Raw genomic sequence first — 27869 nt, 5'->3', positions numbered from 1 at the left:
CTCTTTTCTTTTCTAAATTCCCCAGTCTCGGGTGTTCTGTTATAACAATAGAAAACAGACTAGGACATGTTCCATCAGGCTCTTGGTCTGGATCCTTCTGTCTTCCAGAAGTAGTCAAGCAGCTTTTCATAGACAGCCCTTGTTACCAAGCCCTACTGGAAAATGATCAGGCTATCAACCTCAGAGCCCTCCCCACACTCCCTGGGTTTTCATGAGAAAAAAAAAAAACATGATGGAGAAGATATTGGTGACATGTTTTTCACTTTATTGAAATTCTTTTTTACAAAAGGTTTGATATATTTTAGGCCAGGCCTAGTTTCCTTTAGTCCCTGAAATATACAGGTCCATGGTCAGTTCCATGTCCTCTTAGGTAGATATGTAAACTAGCCGACTTCTATGTTTAAGGTTCAAACACTTTTCAACGTTGTTTTTATTTTATTTAAAACAAGATGTGTGTTTCCCCAAATGAAAAGACCAAGTAAAAAATTTATCTGAGTCTTCACTGGTGGGGTAACAATTTCTTTGCTAGAACTGAGTTGTGAATTCTTTTCAAAGTGACATCTTTCCACCTTTAGTATTTTGTTTTAAATGCAAACTTTGCAATGAGCTGAGCTATGTAGTAAGGAGTGCTGTGTTTATATACGCATACATATATTGGCTCTGGGAAAAGATGCATGAGCACATGCGTGTTATGTAAACATAGCAACTGATCAGAAGGAGAGTCTCTGATCGTTAGGACACTGGTGAATAACAAGCCTGCTGTAAGCAAGGAATGACCAAGGGCCCATATTGGCTTAGTTTTCAGCCAGGCCTTTGCTGGGCCTATGCTTGAAGGGATCCAGGTCTCAGTTTCCCAACACACAATAATAATGCTCACCTGAGGTGACAGGCGATCGTGAGTTTGTGATTCCTCCAAGGAGAGGTGGAGCTGTAAGCACTTGCTACCAGGTAGCAGCCCCCAGCCCCAGAACATGGCCCAGCCCAACCTCCTCCTCATGTACACTTCCGGGTCTGACCTCCCGATCACCAGGAGGGGACAGAGATTGCAGATGAGTGGAGGGCCCTGGCCTCTCACTCCCCTGGAAATTATAGGGAGTCCTCACTTCCTTCCATCCTATAGAACCCATCAGGACTTGTGTCCCCTGACCACAGGAACACACCTGAAGAACCCTAGAGGGTGCAATGTCACCACCTCCTAACACTCGACTTGCCCTTAACCCTGACTGCCCGATGACCAAGCGGTGGACTCAAGTTAACATGGGCGCTCACCCTCCCACTCAGCCCTTCACATCTGTGTGGCTTCCTAAGCACCCGTGTCTCTGGCCCAAGCTTCTTGCTCAGGCCTCCCAAAGACACACTAAGCTTCCAGTGGGAACTTGGCCTCAGCACTCTCAGTTTCTGACTTGAAGGCCAGGAGAATGGGTCAGGTGAGTGCTACCTGGATGTAGTACCTCACCTGGACTGACATGCCTTGTACCAATGTAGCAAAATGGAGTAATTTAGCACCCAAGGTACTATGTAGCCCACCACGGTAGTCATTCAATAAATGCTGGTTTCACTCCCCTTCTCCAGCTCCAGCTGGGCTTCTGCAGGAGTCTTGCATTCCCTCTTGCTCCTACAGGTGGCTTCTCCTCTGTGTTCCCTCCCAAACTAACCCCCAGTGCGTGGAGGCAGAGGAAAGAGGGGAAACCAAGTCATTCAGGATAGCCCCTTGTTGGGGAGGCAGATGTTGAAACTTGTGGCCTAAATGAGGCTTGGGAATTATCTGAAGAGTCAGAGATCCGTAATACCGCCCATCTCCACTGCCATATGTGTCTCCGATATCTTCTCAGCATTCAAATGTAACCAAGAGACTGAAGGGAATGTGGATAAGAGGCCCTGTGGATGGCTCAGACGGCTGAGCAAACCGGTGGTCCAGTCAACCAGGGCTCCCCAAGCAGGAACCCTGGGGGGAGGGAGACAGATCCCACAGATCCCACAGAGCACTTGAGCAGATGTCAGGAAGGAGAGTGGCAAGCCACAAGGTCCAGGGATAGGGCTATGGGGGCTGGGGATACTGGACCAGGCAGAGAAGAGGCACAGCCAGGGTAGCTCCAAGCGATGTCCCTACCCCAGAAACGCAGGAGCAAGGCTTGGTGACAGGGCTTGACCTTGGGCTGTGCCCATTTTTAGTGTCTATAGCATGTCACCCCAGCATCCTCAGCATGTCCACAGTTTGTCACCCCCCATTTGGAGAAGCTGCAGCGGAAGATGGTTTCCTCTGTGCCCTTGCAGGCGACGTCATCCATCCAAATCCTCCCTGTGCCTGTGGAGACAGGTCAACATGGCTTCTTAGCAGGGGTGCAGGAAGCGGGAGGAGACGGGGCATGGTTCCGCCTGCCCTTGACAGTCTTTCCCTGACGACCCTGTAGGCACTTCTCAGATCTGGGGCTTCCTTCTGCCCTTTCCACCCCACCAAAAACTCATGCTTATTTCTAGGCTCAGTTTCTTGGGAGGAGAATAATAATAATTGAGGTGACGACATTCGTATCTCCTATGTGTCAGGCATCTTATACATATTAGCTTCCTCTGTCCTCACCACAGTGCTTTGAGGTAGGTATTAACAAACACCCATTTTATAGGCAGGGAAACTCAGCTCAGAGAAAAATTGGTGCAAGGTCACTCAATCACCCAGCTTATAAGTGGCAGTGTAACCTCAAATTCATGTCTTGCTGCCTCCAGGATCACGCTTTGTAAGACACACTGCAGAGCTTGGGGGTTATAGCAACATGAAGCCTTTGTTGATAAATAGTGAGGCAGGGTCTAATCAGGGGACAGTATCAGCCAGACCCTGGATTGCCCCAGTGCCCCAGAGCCAAGTTTGTCAATACCAACATCCCTTCCAACCTGTGAGCATTAAGGCAGATGGCCCCATTCTGTGGGCCCAAAGCAGAGAATCTGGAAGGACAACAGATCCCAGAGTTTCACATTTCCACCAGATATACATTGGAGGATATTCAAGAGCATCCTTAAACCTTAAGTAATCAGGTAAGGTCTCCAAATCCAAGGTTGGTGAGGCAACCTCCAGCCAGCCCTGTCACCCTGCTAGTCTGAAGGTGCCCAAGTGTGGAGGGCCTGGTGCCTTAATGAGCTCCCCCAGGATTGCGTCGGGGCACAGAATAGCAGACTTGGCACCGTGGGACCTCAAGGAACTTAAAGGGGCTAAACTAGGGAAGCCAGGTGAGTCTCCATGAGTGAATGGCAGTGCTTGTCCAGGGTCAGGGCTTGTTGAGGGAAGAATGGAGTAAGCTGCACAGAAGTCACCCTGTGCCACCACTGACAAACAGACGGGAACTTCTGGGCTCTCTGGGCTGATGGTTATGTCTGGCCCAGATGGTGGGACTGAGCTCCAGGGCTCCTAGGGAAGCGTTAGCCTTGTCACTCAGAGTGGGGTTCTGGACTTGGGAGCTTATTAGAAGTGGAGCCCCTCAGTGGTGGCCAGGCCCTACTGAGCCAGGGTCTGCGAGTGAACCAAGGAGCTGTGTGTGCACTGAGAAGCACTGGCAGAGGCAGAAGACGGGCTCTGACGTGGGACACGCCTCAATTCAAGTCTCAGCACCATGCGGAGTGACCAGGTGGGTTTCCAAATAGAAGGGGCTTCCCAGGATGTGGTACTTCCAGAGCTAAAACCTGGCGAGTTGAAGCCAAGCCAGCACTGTGGGTCACCCCAGCACCCTCACTTGTTGGGTCTATGACAACCGGGTTAAGAGTCATAAAATAGGTCCTAATAATGCTACTGGTGGGGTCACTCTGAGCGAGTCAATGAGGTTGTAGTTCCTGTGTGGAAAGCAGCTGTGGAATCTAAGAAAACCCGTAGTAAAGGCAATTCAGGACTGGGTGCGGTGGTACACACCTGTAATGCCAACCACTCCAGATGCTGAGGCAGGAGGATCTCAAGGTCAAGGTCAGCCTCAATAACTTGGCAAGACCCCGTCTCAAAATTTAAAAAAAGGGCTGGGGATGGAGCTCAGTGGTAGAGCATCCCCAGGTTCAAACCTCAGTGGCCCCATAAGAAAAAGGTAGCTTGGGTTAGTCCTATTACTCCACCCTCATACAGTCATCTCCCTGGTTCATTTCAGCTGTCAGGAAATCCCTCTCCTCTTTAGTGAAATAGACAACTATCAAAATGAATGACAAAACTCTGTCACTGAGCTGCTCAGTGAAATCCCCTTACAAAGAATGTCAAGGGAACATCGAAACCCACCCTGCTGACCGAATCTACCACGTGAACTAAGTGGTGTGGACATATTCTGGTTATATAGAGCTTGTCACCATCTGCCATTGTGGGCATGGCCCTGCAGGGCGTCTGTGGCAGATCAGGGAGGAGAGGCCTACTGGCCGGCTCTTGGACCCCATGCCTTCCCCAGGGCCTCCCCTGCCTGCTGGGCTGTGGCTCTTGCACAATAGGCCCTTCAAGCACAGCAACAGCTCGCAGATTAAACATCTCCGGGAAAACACATCAGTTTACAAACTACCCAGCAAAAGGCCACAGACCCGAGAGCTCTCTGGGATTAGTCACACCCAAAGCAAATAAAGAAGCAAATAAAGGAGACTAACAAAGAGCAGGCCCAAGGTTACCCGGCCCGAATGTGCGTACAGGGTCTCAAAACTCCAATCCTTAGTTGGTGTTCAGCCAGGGAGCCCTGGCCAGCATCCAGACATGGAAAGGCCATAAAATGGGAACAGGGTCATTAAGCGAGCAGCCTGGAACATCTTTGGTTTTGACAACAATGCGGGACCTCATTGAAGGGGGAAGGAAGCAGCAAACCATCTTGACCTCTTGTGCGATGTCACAGAAATGAGTACCTGGGGGTTCCAGCTGCCAATCCCTACCTTAGCTTTAGAAGTGACATGTGAGTGCTCAAGATGCCGTCCCAAAACCAGGGCAGTGAGTTTGTTGGGGGAAATCCCTGGCGGGGGACGGGGGGCAGGGGGAGGGGAGATTCATGTGCACAGTCCAGTCTGAGGATCCCTGCTCGGTCAGGTCTGTACTCTACAGGGCCCAGCTCTATAGTGACATGATAAAGTCCTCTAGGGTGAGTAGGGCAGGCACCATGCTTCCCATTTTACAGATAAGAGAAGAAAGCCACAAGGCACTCTTCCACTTTGAAGGGGCCAGGCAAAGAGCCCAGGTGGCCTGATGTGCACAGCCCCAGGTTTGAAGGTGACCATTCATTGAACAAATGTTGGAGGGCCCGCTCTCTACTCAGCCCTACTGTAGGTGTTGGAATACATCGCTAAACAACAAAAGGCAAAGCAAAAAATCTGTCGTGTGCAGCTCACATTGGAGCTTCTATATATTTATTTAAAGAAACATGAAGAGTGGGATTAGGTTACACTGAATCCTACAGGCTTCCATCTGAGCCTCTCAGCTATTTGACAGATATTTAAGAGGGAGGAAAACTGAGGCCCCAGAAGATGAAGTGACTTGTTAGTGTTTCTCTAATTACTAAGGAACATGACTCGGCTGGCCTCTGACACTTAACAGGTCCAGGACTTGCTTCTTATTATAGAATCACAGTCCATAACCCACAACACCTAGCCAGGGGTGGCAAACCACAGGGCAAATGTGGCCCAATGCCTATTTTTATAAATAAAGATTTATTGGAACCTGGCCCTGTCCATTTGGTTACTTATCGTGCCTCACCTCTCTGAGTAGTTGTGACAGAGGTCATCCAGCCCACAAAGCTTAAAATATTTACTGTCCAACTTTATGCAGAAAATGTGGGCTGATTCTTTCACTAAGTAATGTCCCAGTACTTGCACCTTATTTTAGGAAAAAAAAAAAAAAAAGGTCAAAATGGTAATAACGATATAATTAGAAGTGAACACTCGCAAGTCCATCCGCCTGCTGCCACCTGGGAAGCTGTCTGACTGTGCCCATCCCAGTCCCCTCTCTGCACCTGCCTCGGGCAATGCGATGCTCCCTGCTCTGGGATCCTTCCAGCTGTGCTTATCCCAGCCCTTCCACCTCCCCAGACCTGCTCCAGCCACACCTCTCCCTCTCCAGTTCCTCCTGGACAAATTTAAAATGTAAAACAGCTTCAATTCTCTCTGATTTGGGTCTCTCCTTGCTTTTCTCCAGGGAAACAGATAATGTGATGACTAAGCTCTATCTGGGAAAAAAATTAATGGTGTCGGACCACAGGGAGGACTGTCAGGGATTGGAGATGTTGCCAATTACACTGGGGTGGGCTCAGGTTAGGCAGGCACTGGACTCCTCTCTCCCTTTCTCCTCCCTTCCTTCCTCTCTTCCTCCCTCTTCCCTCCCTCACCGCCTTCCTTCCATCCATCTCTCCCTCTCCCCCCTTCTCTCCTTTCTTCCCTCCTATATTCGTCCAGCTCCTAGTGGGTCCCAGTTCTGGGTTTTGAACTGTAAAGGCGAAGCCCTCAAGATGTTCGCGTCTCTCCAAGGCCAGGCCAGTGTGAGAGGCCGTGACAGAGACGTGCCCCGGATTGCCACCGGAGCATGGAGCAGGTGAGAGATGGAAGGAGCCAGAGAAGCTTTTTTCAAGGGGCGGTGACTGAGCTGACTTTCAAGCGGAGCAGGAACTCCCTGGCAGAGGAAGGAGGGAAAGGCCTCGCAGAGAACCGCAAGTGAGGAGACAAGGCGACAGGAAACAGCACCGGCGTCCTCTGAGAAAGCAGACACCGCCAGGAGAGGACAGCGTGGGCAGCGGGCAGATGAGGAAGGCTTTGGGTGCTAAGTGAAGGGAACCAAAGTGATCCCAAGATAAAGGCCCACTGAGGACCCAGGAAGGAGCCGAGCTGCGTAGGTGCTCGTTTTAGAATGGTCCCAGGCAGCCACGAGGAGGAAGGCACCAGGGCCAGCTGCAGGTGGCATGTGCAGGGTTGGAACTGCTACCAAAGCCCCGCTGACTGACAGCCCCCTGCCCCCAACGCACAGCGGAGAGACCTGGGCCATGTTCTAACAGCTTGGTGGCATTTAGCATTTGCTATCTCACTTAAAAAGGAGAACTGAAACCTAGAGCTTAAGAATCTGCTCAAGGCCACCACCTAGAAGGTGGCAGAGACAGGATTCCGACTTGGGGGTTTGACCCCAGAGTCGGAGCTCCTAATCACCGGTCTACCCTGCCTGAGGTCTTAAGGTGAAGACAGTGAGGACGGATTCAAGAGGGGCCAGAGCGGTGGACACTGGTAGACGCTGCGGGACTCAGGGACTGGGTAGGAGACAGGGAGGAGGCGCCCCAGGGTTCGGGCTTGGATGGGCCTGAGTGGGAGGGCAGTGCTGGGGGCCCAAGAGAGGAGTTCAGGATCTGGCAAGAGGGAAGAGCTGGGAGTTTGGGCAGGTCCTTGGAGGTACCTGTGGGCATCTGGGAGGTAACTGGACATGCCAGTCTGGAGCTCAACAGAACGCTCTTGGACTCAGGGAGAGATCTGGGTTGATGGTGAGTCCCCGGGTATGGCAATGGCCTCCAGAGACCGCGTGCGGAATTCAAGGAACACAGAGGTGGAGAAGGGAGGCTGATGGATAAGAAATTTTAAAAAGGAAAGGGGTACAAAGACGGCCCTGGAACAGAGAAAGAGTTTTCTGGGAGGCCGAGGGAGGAGGGATGGGCCTGTGTGTGGCTGGCAGAGGACGTGCACCCTGAAGATGTGGAGAAACACAGACGATGGAGGAAAGCTGATGAGTGGGCGAACCTGGACTGAGAGGCAGGGGTCAGGTGGGTAGGAGGCTGGGGCCAGGGACCTCACCAGCCCCACCCACTGCCAGGAGAGGGGGCCTCCCCTCCCCTCTGCCCAGCACTCTGTGGCGCCAGAGCCCTTATCATGCTTAGAATCCCCCCCCAGCTGGACATGTGTGGTCAGGGCAAGGCTCCTTTGGCTCTGTGCCCTGCCTGTACCTAGCACCCTGTCCCACAAAAGTGTCCTGAACCTGCCTGTGGGAACAGGAGAGGCGTGGGAACAGGGAGAGGCGTGGGAACAGGGAGAGGCGTGGGAACAGGGAGAGGCGTGGGAACAGGGAGAGGCGTGGGAGCGCAGCCTGGGCTGGCAGAACGGGTCCCTGGCTGAGCTTCAGATGTGGCCGTCCCCTCCAGTTCTTCCCTTCCCAGGCTTCTATTTCCCTCGTGTGCCCTTTAGTGACACTGGCCACCTACTTTCCCGGGGCCGGTGCTTGGGAGACAGGTGAGTGGATGGGCGGGGAGCAGTGGTCCAGAGCTGAGGCATCCACAGGCCTGGGTCCTCACACTGCTTTGAGGGATGGAGTGGGAGTTTAGGGCTTCCTCCTACGGGTCATGTCATACAAAAATCCGGGAAAAGGAGGCCGCAGTCTACAGGATGGCTGGTCCAGCCTGGGAGCCATGTGCTGGGGTTGGGCTACCTTCACTTGGAGGATTGCTAGTTCAAGGCCAAGACTGCCACCACCTTCAAAGTGTCTGTTTGGAGATCTTGGAAAGAGTCTCTGGTTTCGCTTCCTCTTATTAGGAAGGAGTCCTCACTGGATGGAGCCTGAAACTGAAGAGCAAGGACTCCCTCTTCTTCCTCGGGGAGATGCTGTGACAGGATTCCTTAAAGAAACAGACTGGAATGCAGCTCAAAGCTGTGTGGGAGGGAGGTGCGCTCTGTGGGCTGCCCTCCATGGCACTGGATGCCTCTGAAGTCCCCGAGCGCTCTGGCCTTCCGGTGGAGAGGCCAGAACGTGTGGCGTTGCCCAGGTGTTTCCTGCCAGCTGTCTCAGCAGGCACCCCCAGTTTCAGCAGATGCAAAGGGCACCCAAAGATGAGCTTCCAAGCAGGAACTGCATCCTGGGGTTGAGGATAGAGGTTCCAGGGCCAGTCTGGATGTGACCTGACTATTTCCCCATCTAGAGAGGACATGCCACCCTCTCCTCTCATGCTGAACAGAGTCCCTGTAGCCATTTAGCACAGGGTTGGGGTAGTGCCAGACAGCTGCTGCCTGGGGCAAGACGGCAGACATGCCCAGCTCAAGTCCACTAACAAAGAGCTGCCATGGTGGGCTGCTGCCGTCCACAGACCTGCAGAGAGACCTGGCTCCCGAGTGTGGGAGGACCAGGCCAAATCCCACCCCTCAGCACAGTGCTGATGTTCCTGAGAGGAGAGCTGCAGTGTCCTAATTCCCAGGGCCCAGACTGGACAGCAATCACAGATCCTGCAAGCCCTTCACTTAAAGACGAGGACATAAGACCCAGAATGCAGAAATAGCAGGCCCAAGACCACACAGCCAAGGGACAGGTCACTACTAAACAGGTGTGGGGAGCGCAGGATTCTTCAGAACCGTGGTATTGGTTTTGAGTCAACCCAGGCTTCTTCACACTCAAGGTCTTGCAGAAGAGAGAGCACATGTGAGTGCGAATGTATGGGCTTGAGTGTGCGTGGAGGTGGGTACTATGGGCAGTCAGCCACATTGGCAGGTGTGGAGTGAATGCTCCTTGTTGGCCGTGTGTGGGTGGTGGTCAGAGCAGACTGAATGCTATGTTCACCCAAATTCACATATTAAAAAATCTAAGCCCCAAGATGAGGGTATTATGAGGCCTTCGGGAGGGGATTAGGTCATGTGGGTGGAGCCCTCATGAACAAGATTAGTGTCCTCAAAAGGACACTCTGGAGCGCTTCCTTGATCCTTCCATCTCTGGGGACACAGCCAGAGCTCTCTGTGAGCCTGGAAGAGGCCCATCACCCGAGTGTGGATCTACTAGTGTTTTGATCCTGGGCTTTGCAGACTCCAGAACTGTGAGAAATAAATTGCTGTGTTATCTGTTTTGTGTGGCACTGAGGATTGAGTCCAGGGTGCTCTACCACTACGCTACATTCCCAGCTCTTTCCTTTTTACTTGAGACAGGGTCTTGCTAAGTTGCCCAGGCTGGCCTTGAACTTGCAATCCTCCAGCCTCAGCCTCCCAAGGTGTTAAGATCACAGGCATGCGCCACCTGGTCCAGTTATTGATGAGCTACCCAGCTTCTGATGTTTGCAACAGCAACCCACATGGGATTAAGACGGTGACTGTAGAAAGCATGCCGAGGGCTTTCAGCTGTTTTGTCTCCTTCCAGAAGTCACATGACGCAGTCCTGACTCTCCATAGTTCAGAAGGTATTTGGAGAAGACTTCAGACAATTAAGGTAAAATGAGGTCATTATAATGGGCCCTAATCTGGTAGGACTGGTGTCCTTAGCAGAGAGATTAGGACACACACAAAGAAGGAAGACCACCTGAGGACCCAAGGCGGAGATGCCATCTGCAGCCAGTGGGGGAGGACCCAGAGGAACCCCCCTGCCCACACGGTGATCTTGGACTTCCCCTCTGGATTGGAGAGGAAATAAATTCCGGATGCTCAAGGCACCCAGTCTGTGGTACTTGCCACAGCTGTCCTGGCAGAAAAGGGCCGAGTTTGAGAGACAGACGTGGTGAGGTGACTGGAGACCGGAGCTGGGGCCTTGTAACAGGAAAAGAAAGAATGGTTACAGCCGGCTGCTGCCGAGGGTTAGAGTCTTGGCCCTTTGCCCCAAGCCTCTTGTCCCATCTGTAGGAAGGGGGATGTGCCCAGGCAAGTCAAAAGGAAAGCCACAGAATGGCCAAGGAGGACATCTTCTTGTCATATGAGGGCAAGATGGAACATCTGGGGGTGTTCATCTGGAGAAGAAAAGGGTCAGAGAGGCAGAAACAGAGAGGGTAGGACATGGACTCCTGAGACCCCTACCTGGTCTGATGACAGGTTCTGCCACTTGCCAGCTGTGGGACCTTGGGCAAGTTACCCACCCTGTCTGTACCTCAGTTTCCTCTTTGGAAAGGGGGATGAAATCTCTATCTCCTTACTGCGGTAGGGACTCAGTGAGTGAATATGTGTAACAGGTTTGGAACACCATCGCTGAGTGCTGTATAGCTGTCAAGTATGCACAAAGGTGTGGCAGGAGTGAGAAAGCAAGCTGCAAAGATCCGAGGAGCTATCCAGTGGGAAGGGACTAGTCATGCGCCTGAGACACAGAATGGAGAACAAGGGCCAGCAGGGGAGAGAGGAGACAAGCCTGAGTGTTGGCTGCGAGCCTGGGGGATGGCAGGATCGCAGCAGAGGGGCTGGGGCTTCAGAGAGGAGAGCGAGACCAGGGCTAGGATGAGCGGGCCCTCTCCCCAGTCTTTTTCCTCTGCAGGACTTACCTTGCCCGAAGCGAGCCGTCCGGTACACCTCCTCAGCGCCACGGAAGCCCAGCATGCGGCACACCACGTCCCCGTCCTTCTTGTCCCAGCCGTCATCGCACACGGTGCCCCAGCGCCGGTCGTGGTACACCTCCACGCGGCCCTCGTGCAGACCGGAGCCATTCACCAGGCGGATCATCGTGACATCAGCACCACCTGCCGGAAGACTGAGTCACCACCTGGGTCTGGACCCCCACCTGCACCTCCTGACTCTCCTCCCTCCAGGAAAAAGCAGGCTGGGCTGCAGCCACAGAAACGGGGTGTCCCTGCTGCCCATGGTCAGCCTCCTTCACCCCCATTTCCTTCTTTTCTCTCTCTCTTTCTTTCTTTCTTTTTTTTCTAAGACTTTCAGGTTCTCAATTGGCTGGAAGGTACAGAGATCAACATCCCCCGCCAGAATGGGACATTTGTTACAAATGACAAGCCTCCATTGATTGACACCTTGTCATTACCCGAAGTCCACAGCTTCCCCCTAGATTCATTCTTAATTTTGCACATTCTGTGGGTTTGAACAAACGCATGAAGAGACGTGCCCACCATCACTGCGGCACACGTTGTAGCTCCACTGCATGAGAACCCTCAACCCGGCAGCCACGGAGCTTTGCCCTGCTTCTGTGGTTGCCCCCATAGTTCTCAATTCCAACTGGAATCAAGCCGCATGCCGCCTTTTCTGACCAGCTTCTTTGCCTGAGCAAGACTCGTTCACTTTTCCGTCATGTCTTCTCACGGCTTGCTAGTTCCATTCTCCCCAGGGCTGGTCAACATTGTTTGGAGAGGCTGCAGTGTGTCTGTCCATTCACCCACCAAAGGGCATCTCGTTTTTTCTGAATGAATGAAGCTGCTATAAACATCCATGTGCAGGTTTTGGTGTCGATGTGAAGTCTGAACTCATTTGGGTAAATACCAAGGAGTGAGGCTGCTGGGTTCCTCTTGATCTTTTGAGGCCTGGTGACCAGCAGCCACACTTGTCAGGGAGAGGGATGTAGGAGGAACACAGCAAGGGACAGTTAAGGCTGTGGGCACGAAAGTGCTTGAAGCCAGAGAGACCTGCCTGGGTGTGGATTCTGACTCTGCCCCTGATGCTCTGAGAGAGACAGCGAGTGGTCGACCAAACCTAGGCGCCCCTTGTTATGAAGCACCTCCCTATTTTAAATACCATTAAGAGGGGGGGAACCTTGCCAGCTATGGTGGCAAATGACATCAATTGCTGGATGCTTCCCGACCTCAGAGATGCTGAAATGTATGTCACAGAATCAGTGAAATTTAGTGATATGCAAGGAGAGCTCCGAACGGTGCCAGACTCACTAGGCCTCTTCTTTTTTCCTACTCCAGTGACCTTACGGATGTCTTCTGGCCTCTCTGAGGGCATTCCCCCCACTGTGAGATGGGGACAACCCCTGCTTCTCAGGGGTGTTGTGTAGATGGCTGAAATCATCTCTGTCAGCAGTGCGTCACACGGCAGGGGACAGTGCCACATCAGGAGGTTGACACAGAAGCCTCGGGGTGAGGTCAGTGTGGGTTGGCAGGAGGATGCTGTGGGTTCTGGCGCAGGCGGTATGCAGGGTGTCAAGTCAGAGTCACAGTAACAGGAAGAGGCCAAAAGTGACACAGGTATCGGGGCTGACATTTAGATGCCTGACAGCCTCTCTGCTCTGGCCAGCCTGATCTCACTCCATTCCTTTACTCTCGTGGGCAAATAAGGGACTAAGCGTCTGATGGAGAGCAGTGGGTAGGACCATGAGGAAGGACCCATCCTCGTGGGCCTGGTGCTCCAGTCGGGGAGACTGGCAGAATCCCGAGTCCACAAGCAGTGACAGATGGGAAGAGAAGGAAAATGTCATTTGAACGATGAAGATATTGAAATCCCCTGGAGACTTCAATGTATATGGAAGTGGCCAAAGAATATTTGGAAGCAGGACAATTTCAAAAAATTAGAAACATGTGGTAACCATAATCACGGAACTCACAGCGTCACATTCGAGGATGTCCCTGGCCCCTGGCCCATGTTCCTCATGCACCAATTAAAGTTATGACCCCCTAGTGGGCCACTCTCTTCCAACTAGTGCCACTTGACCTCGGGGGCTGAGACAGGGAAGAGTGCCCAGGGTGGGGGGTAAACTAGAGAGCACCCCCCCCAGACCCCAGTGTCACTTCATCAAGCCTTGGAGCCGGATCCTCATCACTTGTCTCCAGGCCCCCAGACTCCAGGCTGCTCCCCATGGTGGACTACCCCCCCAGCCCATTGGGTCAACAAATGCTGCATGCCCCAGAAAGGTGTCCCCTCCCCTGGATGTGATGTTGCTCTGGCTTTATCTTATGGAATATGATCCTAGGCTATATTTTTCTGTGTCCCTTCTTCCCCTAACAGAATCTCAGCTCTGTCACTCTCTCTCTGAGGTTTGGTTTGTTTATAATACCGACTGCCCCAATTTAAGGACGTGGACAATCCAAGGGGCTGGTCCTTGAACAAGAGGTATAGGGAGGCATCCTGCAAGGTGAATGGCACTTTTTCTAGGCCAGCAGCAAGGCCACGTCTAGCAGGGCACTTGGGGAGTCACCAAACACACTCCAGCAGCGACCCCAGCTCTAGCCTGAGAAGCATGTCATGACCTGCTGAGAGGTTTGGGTTTCTGTGGGCAGAGGGGGTCAGGTTGGCTTTTTCCCAGCAGTTTCTGCCCCAGGGCAAAGTTTTCCCACTGAGCAACCAAACACTGCCCGGAAATGCTCTCACCCCACAGTTGATGTGTCACCTCCCACTTACTCAGACATGGCGCCTGAGGGGCGGCCTCGGCCTGGTTGTGACCCTCCCAGGACACTTGTTAGTCCAGGGAGCTTCTTCCTCACCTCAGATGCCCAACCCTGGTCCCTGAGCATGTGGGCCACTTGGGGTCAGGGAGATGCCTCTTTTTGCTCAAGACAGTGGGTAAGAATGGAAGGCAGGGATTCCCACTCTGTGAAACTCAGGCACTTCTCAGGAAGGTATGGTCCAGGGAGAGGGCAAAGGGCTAGAGCGTCCGTGATGAGCAATGGGAGCCCTGGGCCGGAGATGGCGCCCTAATCCTGCCCTCCGCTGACGGAGAGGCCCTCTGCCTCCTTCGCACCCCCCCTTGGTGAGCCCTGGAAAATCCTTCCCGAACAAAATGAGAATCAGCAACCCCAAGGAAAGCACTGCTCCTCCATTCCATGTGGGTATCTAATTTGGATTCATGGGTGAGGGTCGTGAGTCCAAATCAGAACATAACACGATTCCTCTTACTCTGGGTCCTTACCCCAGACTGGGGTCCACCTGTCCACGTGTCTGCCACTTCCAAGTAGGGAAGACAGTATTGACCACAAGGCTGGTCCCTGCCCAGCTCTGTGCAGGAGTGGTATCATCAGCATTCCATCTCTTGGCTGGAAAACCCAGGCTATGAGGAAATGTGAATAGCTATTCCTTACCCAAAACATGGAGGACAATGAAGGTTGTTCCAACTTGACAGTTTGTCCCAATCCTCAGCTCACAAGTCTTGAGAAGAGTTTTTCCTTGTAATATCCATCCTGCCCCCATCCCCATCCTTGGCAGAGACACCCAGATGTCCACAGGACTGGGTCTCTCTTCTTCTTGTACCTCCTGTCCTGGTGGCCCATGGTCCCCACCAACACCCTGGGGCAGAGAGTCTCCCCTTTTATACAGAGCAGTCAGAGAAAAGTGCTCTCAGTTCCAGGCTCAGCCCAGAATCATCACTGCTTGGTCTGATGAGGGGACTCCAGGACAGGGGGCACGCTCCTGTCCTTGAGAATCAAAGCAATCGTCACCCCCCGCCCCACATGTTTTCTGGGGCATCGGTGGTTCTAACCTCTGCTTGAGGCTCTGTGCCTGGCTGTGGGCCCAGCTCATAAAACTGGTGAGGAACTGCTGAGGAACCCTGCTTTTACCCGACCTGCTGAGGAACCCTGCTGTTACCCAGGCTTCTCCCGGGCCAGCCCCACGGCCCTCATCCACCTTCCTGCCACAGAGCCCAGGTCTCCCACATCCTGACCTGGTTCTCCAGTAAAGAGGGTGAGGAGGGTCAACAGAGGCAGGTCAAGGAGAGGAACCAGGAGGGTCTGGACTAGGAAGCTTTGCCTTTTCTGAGTTCTCTCTGGTAACTACTTGCATTAGCTTAGTTGCAGGCTACAGATGTCCACTGCTGAGTGTGTGGAGCTATTTTAGTTAATTATGACACAATCTTTGGGCTTTTCCAATCATTACAAATGACCAAGAAGCATAGAACTTGCCAGCTGGCAGAGGCTTGGAGATGACATAGTCCAAAGTCTTCCTGTGACATACAAGGGGGCCGAGAGGTGACGTGCCTCACCCAAGGTCATCCTGCAGTGCGTAGAAGAGCTGGGGCCTGAACTTGACACTTAGCTCCTGGGCCAGTTCTCCTTCTGCACCCTCACTTCTCTCCCACAGTCGTCCATTCCTCCTGAGCTCTCTAAGCAGGGGCCACACATTTGGTTCCCGACTTTGACTGAGATTCATGACTTTGATTTGATTTACAATTTTGATTAAGAAGTTACATGAAAAAAAATGTTTTTCAACCTTGGAGCAGTAATGCTTCCATGCAAAATTCATAAAAATGCCTGGGCCTCTCCCATGTCTCACAGGAGGACATGAAACATGGCTGTCTCTGAGCTTGCACTTTAATATGAATACATTGATGATTCCAGGCAGGGGAAGGATAAAGCAGGCTTGGCTTGTGCGGAAAGTCCAGGGTGAACCTATTCCTATACACAGATTGGGTGCTAATGCAATCTCGTCTATATTAACTCTTTAACCTACCTTTTATCAGTGTAGGTGTTTTTTCCCATTGCTCCTGTATTTACCCATGCAGACGCACTTATGCAATCCCTACCATATCCCAGGGTTGCACTGGGTGCTAAGGATGTGACAACAAGTCAGTATTGTTTTTTTGCCCTGGAGTCATACGAAAGAGATGACCACAAAATGCCAAAGCTGGCAGAGAGTTCAAGGGCTTCCAGGCCAAACCTCTCATTTAGAGATAAGGAAACTGAGTCTGAGAGAAAGGCAGTGACCGGCTCTTACTGAGAGGCCAGATCCCTCCCTTCCTAGACCCTGCTGCTGAGGTAGCAGTTAAACATGAGCAGCAGCTCAGCCACTCTGGGCCTGATGCCATCATGCCAAGGGAAGTGGGTGTGTGGCTTACCCAAGAGGTCAAGAGTGGAGAGAGTCCTGCTGGAGGGAGCCCCAGGGAAGCTCTGGGAGGGGTCCATGCCCACAGCTCCTCTTCCCTTGGGAGGGGAGGGCATGTCTTACTTGCCCACAGCCCTTAGCACTTGACATGATGTCTAGTTGGCTGAAAGCACTCAACACGTGTCTGATGCGGTGGGACCAGGGCGGCTGGGTGGATGGATGCCGGCCTCTGTTAGCGGCTCCTTTGGAACACCCTCCCGAATGCCTCTGGGTGAGGTAGCAGTTAGACATGAGCAGCGGGTCAGGAGTTTAAGAAAATACTTAGCACAGGGCAAATCGGTTCATCAATAGCCTGTGTCGGTGGTGCCGGAAGGTCTGACATGGTGGCCATTTCAGGACCCCTTCCGGATCTCAGCCCTATAAACTATTCCTCCTATAACAGGAGGAAGACAGACAAATTCGGGGTAAGAACCAAAAGGGCAAAGATACGTTTGCTCAGAGGACCTCTTTGTAAAGACATCTTAAGCAAGATCTATTATGGTTTGTATGTGAGGCATCCCCCAAAAGCTCATGTGTGAGACAATGCAGCGTGGGATGGAGAGGAAAGCAGAGAGCCAGGGAGGGAGAGGGGCAGGGCTGGTCCACCATGTTCTCTGGAGTCTCAGAGACATGGAGATGCCATCTCATCCTCGTTCCTTCACTGCCAAACACTTTCCATGTTTCGAGGGATCGATGGCAAAAGTTCTCTCCTTGGCCCCGATCCAGCCAGTTGCATGTCCTCCTCTCATCTGGGCCTCGACCTTGGTCTATAAAGACTTGAGTGAGACACTGACCTTTCCCACAGCTCAAGACTCATCCTAGGATCACCCAGCCCCACTCAAAGTGCCCACCTGGGAGAAGTCAAGGCTGCCCCAAGAGGTACTGTTGGCTCCAGCCAGCGCCTGAGTCCAGGGCCCCTAGCCCCAGGCTCCGGGGAGGGCAGGAACCACACACCTTGGGAAGCTCCAGTAACCAAACCAGGTGTTTCCCATGGGACGATCCCCTTCCTGCTCTTTGTAACTCTTCACTTCCCCACTCTACTGATCTCCCCCCGGGTTTGTCATTTCCCCTTTCAAAATCAACACTTCTGCGTAAACTGAGTAGAGTGCAGTTCACACTAGATTCTTTCCCACTGCAGTTAAATGCTGATGGTCAGGGATGTGGAGTCAGCAGGCTAGCCTGAGATGAGACTCTAGAGTGCCAAGCTGACCCCCATGGTGATGACCTCCAGAATGGCCTTGGACTCTGCCTGACCGTCTCACTCCAGGCTCAACAAGGCCCGCCTGTAGGACGGATCCCAGAAGCCCACCGAGAGCACCCGGGAATGCCACACGCCCATCTAAGGGCTGACTGGCAGCCTGCCTCTGTGGGCCCCGGGAAATCAGCGAGTTTTCATGGAGTCAGACAGGGTGGCGGTGATTCCTGGGGGGGGGGGGGGGAACTTGGGCAGCGGGAAGGAGGCTGCTCTGAACTCAGGAGGGGGCTGGAATACCAGCTCTGCCTTGCCCAAAGCCGTCTCTCAACACCAAGCCTCTCAGCGTGCATGGAGCAGCGGTGGCAGGAGCACGGTGTGCGGCATCTTGCACATGGTGGGCTCCGTCACTGTGAGCTCCCACCTGCCTCCAGCTGTCTGTCCAGCAGCTCTGAGCCATCTCCCTGTGCTGCCCAGGACAGCCTGGACCCAGCGCCCCAGGAGGGACAGGGATCAGATCCGCCACAAGCTCTCTGCAGAGCAACGGTGCTGTGTTAGGAACAGGAACAAGGGGGCTCACTCCTCCGACTGGATCAGTCTCCTCCTCACTTCCTCTCTTCTCCCCAGGGCACCAGTTCCTGGCTCCTTAGCATACTTGGGAAAGGGGGACAAGGACATCCGGCAGAAGCCTGGCTCCTGCTGTCAGCAACTTTCTGCACACTAATGCAAACTGGATGTGATTCGTTAAGCAAAGCAGCTCTGGAATGGCCCAGGAATTCCACACAAGGCCCAGGCCACTCTTGGACTCCCAGCGCAAACCTTATAAATCTCCTAACGTGTGCAGACTCTCCGCCCAAGCAAACATTTCCTTGCTCTCGCTGCTTTGTGAAATACGCAGGTAGGAAAACGGGGGTCCAGACAAAGGAGGCTGGGTCTCACTCCAGATCCCCGGCTCTAAGACCCTGAGTGCCAGAGTGAAGTGGCCTTGGGGACTGACCTTGGCCCCGCCCCACTTCCAACACAGGAACCTCTCCTCTCTGTATCACTGCGGACAGCTGCTCATCCTGCCCCTGGGAATGGAAGGGAACCCGCAGTATCTCTGGGGATTCATTTCATTTAAACCGAGCATCTGGTTTCATTTTCTAGGCACTGGCATCTCTGGATGTGTCTGGTGTTTTTTATCCAATTATTTCTCACCTTATTTACACTCTGTGCTTTGGGTTTTACAGCTGTGATTGCAGAGCAAGATGTAAACTATCTTTCTCCTTCAATACAACTGAACGAGCGCCTCACGGCGCAGCCCCTCAGCAGATCTAGGGCTACATCTCTCAGACCTGGCCGGGGTGGCCTTAGAACTGTCCACACCTGGCTCAGAGTCACCCCCAAGCCCAACTACAGTAAAGCCAGGTGGTAGGCACTCTCAGGAGAGGTTGCAAGTCAAGCTTGAAGGGTGAAGGAATCAATGTCTACTGCACAGAGCATTTTCTAACTAATCTTCTCAACAGTGCCACAAATTAGTGCCTTATTAAAGCTCTCCTTTAACAGAAGAGGAAACAGGCCCAGAAGAGTCAAGTGATTTGCCCAGGGTCACAGAGCTGCTACAGGGTAGAGTCAGACTGAAGAGCAGAGGCCGACTCTCAGGATAAACACGTAAGGCAAATATTGAGAGAGCCCTCCACAAATGCAAAGCACTTTCCATCTGTCTCTCAACAGCCCTGTGGGGTCCGCTGTATTTCTTGTCTTTGGGCCTAAGGGAATGCGTCTTAGACTTGAAGCTATGGTTCTCAGTCCTGACTGCATATAGGAATCACCTGGGAGGTGCAAGGGACGGCTTTGAACAGTTTGGGATATTGTGCGCACAGCAAGGGCCCCGTCAGAGAGGATGGATCCTGGGTTAAGCTGGAGCTCCGTGACTCACCAGTTGACAGGTCTTATAGGTCTTATAAGGCATGGCGGCGTCACTCCCTCCGGGAAAGCTTGCCTTGCCGTTGTCCTGCCTATAGGAATATCATGGACCCTGCCCTGTGGGGCTCGAAGACGGAAGGGTCACTAAGGAGCCTGGAACCTGCCTAGCTGCCATCAGAAGGGCCCCGGAGCCCAGGAACCCATGGGTCTAAGGAAGGAGAGGAGGGAAAGCGGAGCTGGTCGGGCCTAGTGAGGCCGTTTGTTTTTCCTGCCCTGCAGTCCCCCTGCCAAAGCAAAACAAGACGAGAGAAGGGAGTTTGTGGAGAACAGAAATAAACATGGGGCTGGGAAAAGAGGCTCTGCGTTTCTGCAGCTGCAGAGCAGGGCCCCAGGGGTAATTTGGACCATCTGCCACTAAGGAAGTTGAACTTTCCTTCTCTGGTGAAGGAAGAACTCCCCATGCCCCCGTCGGCCTGCAGCACGGGCCTGCAGCCCCACCTCCCAGGCTGGGGTGACACTTCTCCACAGGAAATGTGATCCATATGGGAGGACAGGAGCCATCTGCAAAGCAAAAGGAGGCACGGCTCATCCTCCCTGCTCTCCTGGAGGGCACGGCTTTCCCACTGTGGCCCGGCCCGTGGGTGTGCTTTAGAAAACGCCGTTTCTTCCCGGTAATCTGCTCTGAACTTAATGTGGGACCGGGTGACCCTTCAGAGTGTTTTTATTAGACACCTCAATTGATCAGTGCAGCCTTCTTCTACGGTGGTCACTACTGTCCCATTTTACAGGAGAGGAAGCTGAGGCTCAGAGACAGTTAGTGACTTTCTACCAGTCACATGATAAAGTGACCACACCGGGCTCTCCATTGTGCTGGGTCTCTGTCGCAGCCACATGGAGTGCTCGGGACCTGGCTGGGTACGAGCTGCAGAAACATCTCCACAGGCCTCGTGGTGGACTCGTCCTGTCTCCCAACTCTGTTGCGTGCTCTCTGGAAACTGGGAGAGTGGCTCTCCCCTGTTGCTGTGCCTAGCGGGTGTTCAAAATGTGTCACGTCAAGTACTGAATGAGGAGCCATCCCTGCCAGCCCAGGACTGGGAGCAGGGGAGGGCAACAGCAAGGCCCAGTCACCCTGCTTGGAGCTGGAATGTAGGAATTCTCCGCAGTGCCCTGAGCAGACTGGTGAGCCCTCCTCTTTCCTGAGCCTCCTAAAGGGCAGCGAGGGGCCAGAGAGTCAATGGGCATTTAGGACTGGAAAGGAGCCCCAGGGTGCCAGGAAAAGAGGGCTGCCCCGCTCACTTAGGCTGGCCTGAAGCCGTCCTAGCTGCCATGCATAAGGCCTCTCCGGTTCCTGGCGAAGACTTTATGGACACATTGCCCCAACCTCCAGGCCCCAGGCCCCAGACTAGTGGCCTCTCCTGGCTTTGGCTCCCACTGACGCCCCCACTTCTACTCCTCTGGGCTCCAGAACTGTGTCCCCTATTAGGATGCTCCCCAGCCCTTACTGCAAAGCTGCAGGGGCAGAGACTGCTGGAGAGCCAGGCTGGGAACTTTCCAACTCCATGACCCTGGGCCAGGATTAACCTCTCAGTGGCTTCCTGCTCTGTCACAGGAGACACAAGACGCAGAGTTGTTCTGAAATACACAGGAGCTCAGTGACTGGGGTGGTCGGGTCTTGGTGCTGTTGAGCTCAATGCAATCCTGAGGGAGGCTCATGGTGGTTTGGGGCGCTGCGGCGGGTGACCCTCCCAGCTCCTGAGTCAGCGAGGAAGCCGGGAATCCCTCCCACCACTCCTGCCACAGCCCTGGGAGACCTCCCCGGGAGGCCCTGGCTTCCTGGTCTCTCATTTCTCTTTCTTCCATGTAAATTCTACAAACAGTTCCCTGAAGAAAACAGGCTGAAATCCAACCCTGAGGTAGGTAAGTCCACTCAAGCTGGTCCCAGATACCCTCTAAAGGTGTGTTCTGCATCAAAGGACAGGAGGGGACATGAATCTGTGAAGGCGAGGCAGTGGCAGCCACCCCGGCTTCATCTGCAGCTCAAAAATGCCTTCCCTCCTAACACCATGGGAGAAAGCTCAGGGTCACGGACACTAAGAATAACTCCCCAAGTTTGTTTGAAATGCTTTCCAAACAGACAGCCCAACCATGGCTGGTTTTAATGTAGGTCTCAACTTCATCTCAACTTAAAACCGTCTTGGTATAAAACCCACATCAAAGACCCCAAGTTCAGTTCTTTGGTGGTCTCAAGGCACTGTTTTTAGAGAAAATTCTGTGCTCACCTTCAGCCTGAGGTTTGTTTTGCTTAAGAGTTTTCTGATAGGTAAGTCCCAGAAACCACCGCCTGTTTCCCAAGCAGGCAGGCCAGCCCCCGGGAGCTGCCTGCAGGGCCCCAGTGAAGGAAGGTGGTGCACAGAAGAGAGGAGCGTGCGGCCAGGTGGTCTCGCTTACCCCGTAGAAAGAACAGGGGCTGGAGCAGTCAGCAGCAAGCGAAAGTCACCATGCAACCCTCCCAAGTCCCCAACCCCACCTGGCAGCTGACTGGGAACATAAGTTCCAAACGCTGGCTTGTTTATTTATTTATTTTCCAACTGGCAGTCTTTCTCAGACTTTGGCCCCTGGTTCCTGTTTTCACTTAGCATATATTTAGAAGACAAATATTAGCAAGCGGGTTAATGACCTCTTAACACCACTCTGTTCCCAAGCGTGGGCTTCATTTCTCCTAGTTGGTTCCTTCCCTGGACACCCGGCCCCAGCCCTGGTCTCTCTCCCCCTGGCCAGGGATGCTGAAAATACCATTTAGAAGAGATGAATGGAGGACTGGGATGTAGCTCAGGGGTAGAGCGCTTGCCAAAAATGTGAGAGTTCAACCCCTATTATGGGAGAAGGGAAAAAAAAGGAATGTAATTTGACCAGCTCAGCAATTTCTGCCTCTCAGGAAGCTTCCCCCACACCCCCTCATTTGTCCACCTGGCCCCTTTAATGCTTGAGTTTATGAGAAGCTACCAAATCAAAGAACACCACGGATTGATCAGGATTGAACTATTTTCTGCACCCAGCAGTCTGAAAGCTCTCCTGGAAGGGGGTGACTAGAAGCTTTCAGGAAGAGGCACTGGATTAGTTTTGGGAAGGCTTAAGAGAGAATCTTGGCAATCCAGAACATCTGCAAGGCCAGGCCCATAGCTGCACAGAACAAGAGGAAAAAGAAAAAACAAAAAAGAAATTGTGGTCAGGGAGGTTAAGGGACTGGCCTCAGGGCCACCCACCAGTGGGTCAGAAAAGGTCTTGGAGCTCAGCTTGCTACCGTGATAGTGTGATCATAGGAAATGCTCCTAAAACTCTCGAGACAACCTCATGGTGAGATAGAAACGTCATGGATTGTGTTTGTCTTTTGTCCCTGGCTTCTGAGACAGCACTGGAGTGTCCCTGTTACTCATGACAAGCCCCCTTCAGCCACTCCTATGGTGGTAATGAGGTGACTTTGGAAAGCTCCTGAGGATGTGGGGGTGCTGTTTGCCAGTGGAACCAACCAATGAGAGGTTGGGACTTTCAGCCACTCCTCTGCCCTGCCCTGTCCCCTAGCCTCCAAGAAGGACAGAAGGGCCGGTGATGTAATCAGTCATGTCTACGTAACAAAGTCTCCAGAAAAGCCAACAGACAGGTTATAAGAGCTTCCAGGTTGTCCAACACATGGAACTGCTGGGGGGGGGGGGTGGCCCAGCACACCACATCCCCCACAACGCGTCCCTCCGGCTCTTCCTGAGTTGTAACCTTTATGAGAACCTGGGAACCCTGGCTCTTTCCCCGACTTCAGTGAGCCATTCTAGCAAATAATTGGGAACCCCTAATTTGCAGCTGGATGGTCAGGGGTTCTGGAGGCTCAGACTTGCAAGTAGGGGCTGCCCTGTGGGAGTGAGCGCCCGACCCATGGGGTCTGTGCTACCTCTGGGTGGACAGAGTGGACCTGAGCTGAATCACGGGGCTTCCAGCTGGTGCCGGAGAGTGGGTGGTGGGGAGAAGCACAGGCGGCAGCATCATGTGAAGGGGCTTGGGCATTCTCCTCTGAGCTGCTCTACAGGGCAAGCTGCTCCTGCACAGCCCATGGAGTTGGGTCTCGTTTTCTAGAAATTCGGTTCTGACAAACAGGCCTTGCTGAAGGTGGAGAAGGGGCTGGAGCACAGGGGCAACCTGAACTGGAGTGGGGACTGTCTGTGGGAGGAAGGGCCTGCCTACCAGGCCAGGCTGTGGTGGGTGTGGAAGCTCCTCACAGCCACCTCCCCGTGCTCAGCCTGCTGGTGGCCTCCCAGGGCCCAGAAGGCCACGCCCAACCCCCTGACCACTGGCAGGCCCACAGGGCTCCCCATGCGCCCCTCGCCCCAGATCTTGTTCTTACATTCCAAACCCTTGCCACGCCAAACCACGCAGGCTTCTCAGAGGACACTTCCTGTTTCCCGTACCTTCTCTGCACCTGGGACTCCTTCACCTTCCACAGTCACCTGTTGGACACCAACGTTCTCCTCTGGTCTTGAGCCAAGGACCCCTCCCTGACTGTCGCTTCCTCCACCCTCGCCCTCCCCAGGCTGCACTGCATTTGCTACACTGAGTCACCCGCCCTTAGTGAGGCCCTGGTATATAGCCCTTGCTCACGAAAGTTCACCAGGAAATGAATAAACCAAGGCTTTTTCCCCAGGTGCTTGCCTTCGTCCACACGTCCATCTTCATTATGACAGAAGTACGGGAGGCCAGGCCCTGCTTCCTGGGCATCAATCTCTCCACTCTGCTCCTTTCCACAGCCAGCTCTGGCCCTGCTCTCCCTGGAGCTGGCCCTGCTCAGCTTCATCTCAACCCCACATTGACGACTTCCTGGCGCTTCTTTTTCTCTCCGCGTCTCCCGTTCTGCTTCAGGTTTTGCCTCAGGACAACTTTCCTGGGGGAATTTTGTGTCCCCTAACATTTTCAGTTACTAGACAGACACAAGCTTTGGGAAGGAGTCATTTGAAAAACCCTTTCACATTTCCATGTATAGTTTTGTGTTTGCATTTACTGAGCAATTGCCAGATATTATAAGGACCAGGAGGATGAATCAATGTATGGAGGGATGGATGGATGGATGAATGCAAAAACTGAACAAAGGCACCAGCAAACACTACCAGCTGTGGGCAGGTGCCTCAGCATCACCAGGAAGCACCTGGAAGGCTCACGGGGTGGGAAGCCTTTGCTGAGAGAGACAGAGCCCACTCTGTAGGAGTCGGCTTGGGCCAGCTCAGAGCTACGCAGCGGAGCAGGGCGGCCAAGACTGAGTGAATAAGGGAAAACTCAACCCAGAGAAGGTGGCCTGGAAAGTCAACTAAGAGAATTTCCAAGAGGAAATTAGCACCTCATTCTAACCCACTCAGGACAGAGTGGCCCTGAGGACCCCTGGCTGAATAACAGGTGAGTAAAGAGGGGTAGCGGAGGAGCAACAGTGGATTCCAGGCCAGACACATCGGATTGGTGTCCTGGCTGTCCCTTGAACTCCGGGGACCACCAGCAAGTCCTTTTTCCTCTCTACCCCCAGCTTCTGTTTCCTTTGATGGGCATAACATACCTCCTGAGTATTATATCCCCGAGAGCTAAGTGGCCTAAGGTGCAGGAACTACTTCTCACCCTACCAGGTACAAATGCATATGAGAGCAGGAGGGTGGTTTATTTTTCTTTTTTCCTTTCATTTTTATTGGTACCACATTGAACCCAGAGGCACTTAACCACTGAGCCACATCCCCAGCTCCCCTCCCCTTTTTGAGACAAGGTCTTACTAAGTTGCTCAGGGCCTTGTTAAATTGCTGAGGCTGGCCTTGAACCTGTGATTCTCCTGCCTCAGTCTCCTGAGTCCCTGGGTTTACAGGCATGAGCCACAGCACCCAGCTGCAGTTCATTTTTTTTAAACAGCCTGATTTACTCTTAAATCACATTGCTGCTTGGATTTCCACGGTATTTAAGAAATTAAGATTGTATGTGTGGTTAATAAAGAGATATTATTTGTCCATAAAAGATGCAATAGCCCTGTCTCTCCAGGCTTGAGATAAGACCAACTGTAGGTGGGACATCATCCTGAAGGACTCCCCAGGGCACAGGGATGGGAGGAAAGGAGTTCCCAGACTCCAAGGATTCTCTTTGTCTCCTTTACTCTAAAACAGAGACAGAAAATTGTGTAGAAAGCCCTCCCCTGATCATTTATTTTGAATCATGTTGTATTCTGCTTGTCTACTGGGATCCTGCCTCCAAACTTCCCTAAATATGGAAAATCTACACAAAGTGTTTAACAGTTTTAAGGTTTTTCTGAGCTTCCAATGATCACTATCAACAAACACTGGCTTAGAATTCACCTCGTGTCATGCTGCATATTTTTTTTCCATGTGAAACCAAATGGAGAAAAGTTTTTAAACAATCTGAACTTATATCCTGCTTTAAATTCATGCCATGAGACTTAAACAAAATTGAATCCTTTACCTACACCCTCACTATGAAAACACTGTTTATTTTTCCTTCAAACAGACCGTATACTAGGATAAAACAAATGTCCTTCTCTCTTGAGATGCGAACGTGGAACTTTTATTTTTTTTCCTGGCCAAACTTCCAACAGCTCAACATTTAACGCAATGACTGATATGTCGCCTTTGCCTGAAAACAAACAAACAAAAACCCAGAACACATCAACAAAACAACCAAAATCATTTTGCTTCTCATCAAGCAACCTCAAGAATCTGGACTCTAGACCTGATTTGGTAGGGTGACCTTGGGTCCCTCCACCTCGCTGTTCTTGGTCTCTGTTCGGTGAACTGGAGGGCGGGGCTCTTGGAGGGAGAAGAACTGATCTGAAGCTCATCCAAACCCTAAAATCCCATGACTCCAGATCAAAACACGGGTAAACAATGGCAAGACATTTGTTCTGAAAAAATATTACAGTATTGACTCAAAACACAGGTCCCTAGAGGTTTTCTCTGTAATGTCCTCCTCAAACAAACACACCCCTGGACCACGGCCCACCTGGGGGTGTCCATCCTGTCTCTGGACCTTTAGTACAGTCACATCCCCACCTGCTGGAGCTTGAGGGTTTTGCGCTAAAAGTGTCACCGGAGGCATTGCTGAAGGTTCCCCATCTCTGGGCAAAGGCTGGGTTTCCAGGCAGCCTGGACAGCGGCTCCTGGACAGCACTGGCTCTTGGAGGAGGCGCCTGTCTGTCGGCTGCAGACAGCATCCTTCCCACCCTGTAGGCTCTATCATGGGGCTGCCCAGGGCCCAGGGAATGACTAAGCGAGTCTCAGAAGTGGGCACGGGGTTTGTCAGAATTTCCGCACTTCTCTGAAAGATGAGCCTTGGGCTTCTCCTCGGAGCCGGGCTCTCAGGGATATAGTTAACACCTCTGGGACAGGACCCGAGTGCCTGGGAGTCAGCAGGAGTCTGAGTATAGCTTGGCTTTGGCGTGGCCGGGGGCAGGGTAGGAAGTAGAGGCCGTGGGAAGGCACGGGTCAGGGGACAGGCACAGGCCTCAGTGCTGAACCTACCACTGCCACGTCCCCCTCCAACGGGGGCCCTTCCAAGGGCACCCAGTGAAGGGTTATGGAAACTAATATCCCCACAAGACAGCTCCCCAGGAAAAACGGAGGGACAGTGTGACTCAGGGGGGGGGGGAGGGGAAATCAGCCAAACTTTCAACCTCTCCCAGAACATCCTTTCCCAGTAATGACGGGCCCTGAGGGGAAAAGCAAACTCCATCCCTTCCCGACCACAATGGGTCCTGCAGGGAGGAGGCCAGTACCAAAACCCTGGGCCCTGGACTTTTACCCTTTCCCGTTGAAAAAGAGTCCTGCAAGGAGAAAAGCAAATGGTGAAGCTCTCGGTCAGAGGGGGTCCCAGGGGAAGATGATAAGCAGGGAACACCGAGGTGTGAGCTTTTCCCAGCAACAAGGAGTCTCAGACTTTCTACAACTGCCTCCTGAGTTAGAACTTTAACCTGCACAACCAGGTCCCTGACTGTCCAGACGCATGTCCACAGTCTCCAGTGATTGATTCGCCCTCATCGCAAACTCCTGTAACCTAAAGGCCCAGCTCCATACCCAGAAAATGATCCTCCCGGACCGATGGGCTGACTTCACTGCAGAATAAAGGAAGCTCACTGCCCCGAGGTTGGCTTCCTGTCGCCTGCTTCCGCCATCGCTAGACCTAGACCGAGTAGTGAGGGAGGGAATCACTAGGGATTTTCTGGGGCTCACCCCGCTCTCCAAGACCCCACTGTCCAGGAGCCTGCTGTCCAGGAACCCACTGTCCAGGACCAGGGCCTGCACTCTCGTCCCTGAACACCCAGGCCCTC

The 27869-nt window shown here is 52.8% G+C and overlaps 1 protein-coding gene across 1 annotated transcript in view; it reads right to left on the bottom strand.

Annotated features, from left to right (window-relative positions):
* Nucleotides 1-901: 901 nt before the first annotated feature.
* Nucleotides 902-27869, bottom strand: part of Scara5 (scavenger receptor class A member 5) — a 106800-nt gene continuing 79832 nt past the window's right edge. Inside the window, exons 8-9 of the mRNA XM_076852272.1 lie at nt 11172-11366; nt 902-2305 (exon numbers count right to left, since the gene is read on the bottom strand). Coding sequence (XP_076708387.1) covers nt 2169-2305; nt 11172-11366 — 332 coding nt within the window. The 3' untranslated portion in view covers nt 902-2168. The remainder of the gene's footprint in view (nt 2306-11171; nt 11367-27869) is intronic.

This window comes from Callospermophilus lateralis, chromosome 4 (genome assembly GCF_048772815.1).
Source record: "Callospermophilus lateralis isolate mCalLat2 chromosome 4, mCalLat2.hap1, whole genome shotgun sequence".
Classification (NCBI taxonomy): Eukaryota; Metazoa; Chordata; class Mammalia; order Rodentia; family Sciuridae; genus Callospermophilus; species Callospermophilus lateralis.
Note: the sequence above shows the minus strand (reverse complement) of the source record. Positions and strands in the feature narration are given on the sequence as shown.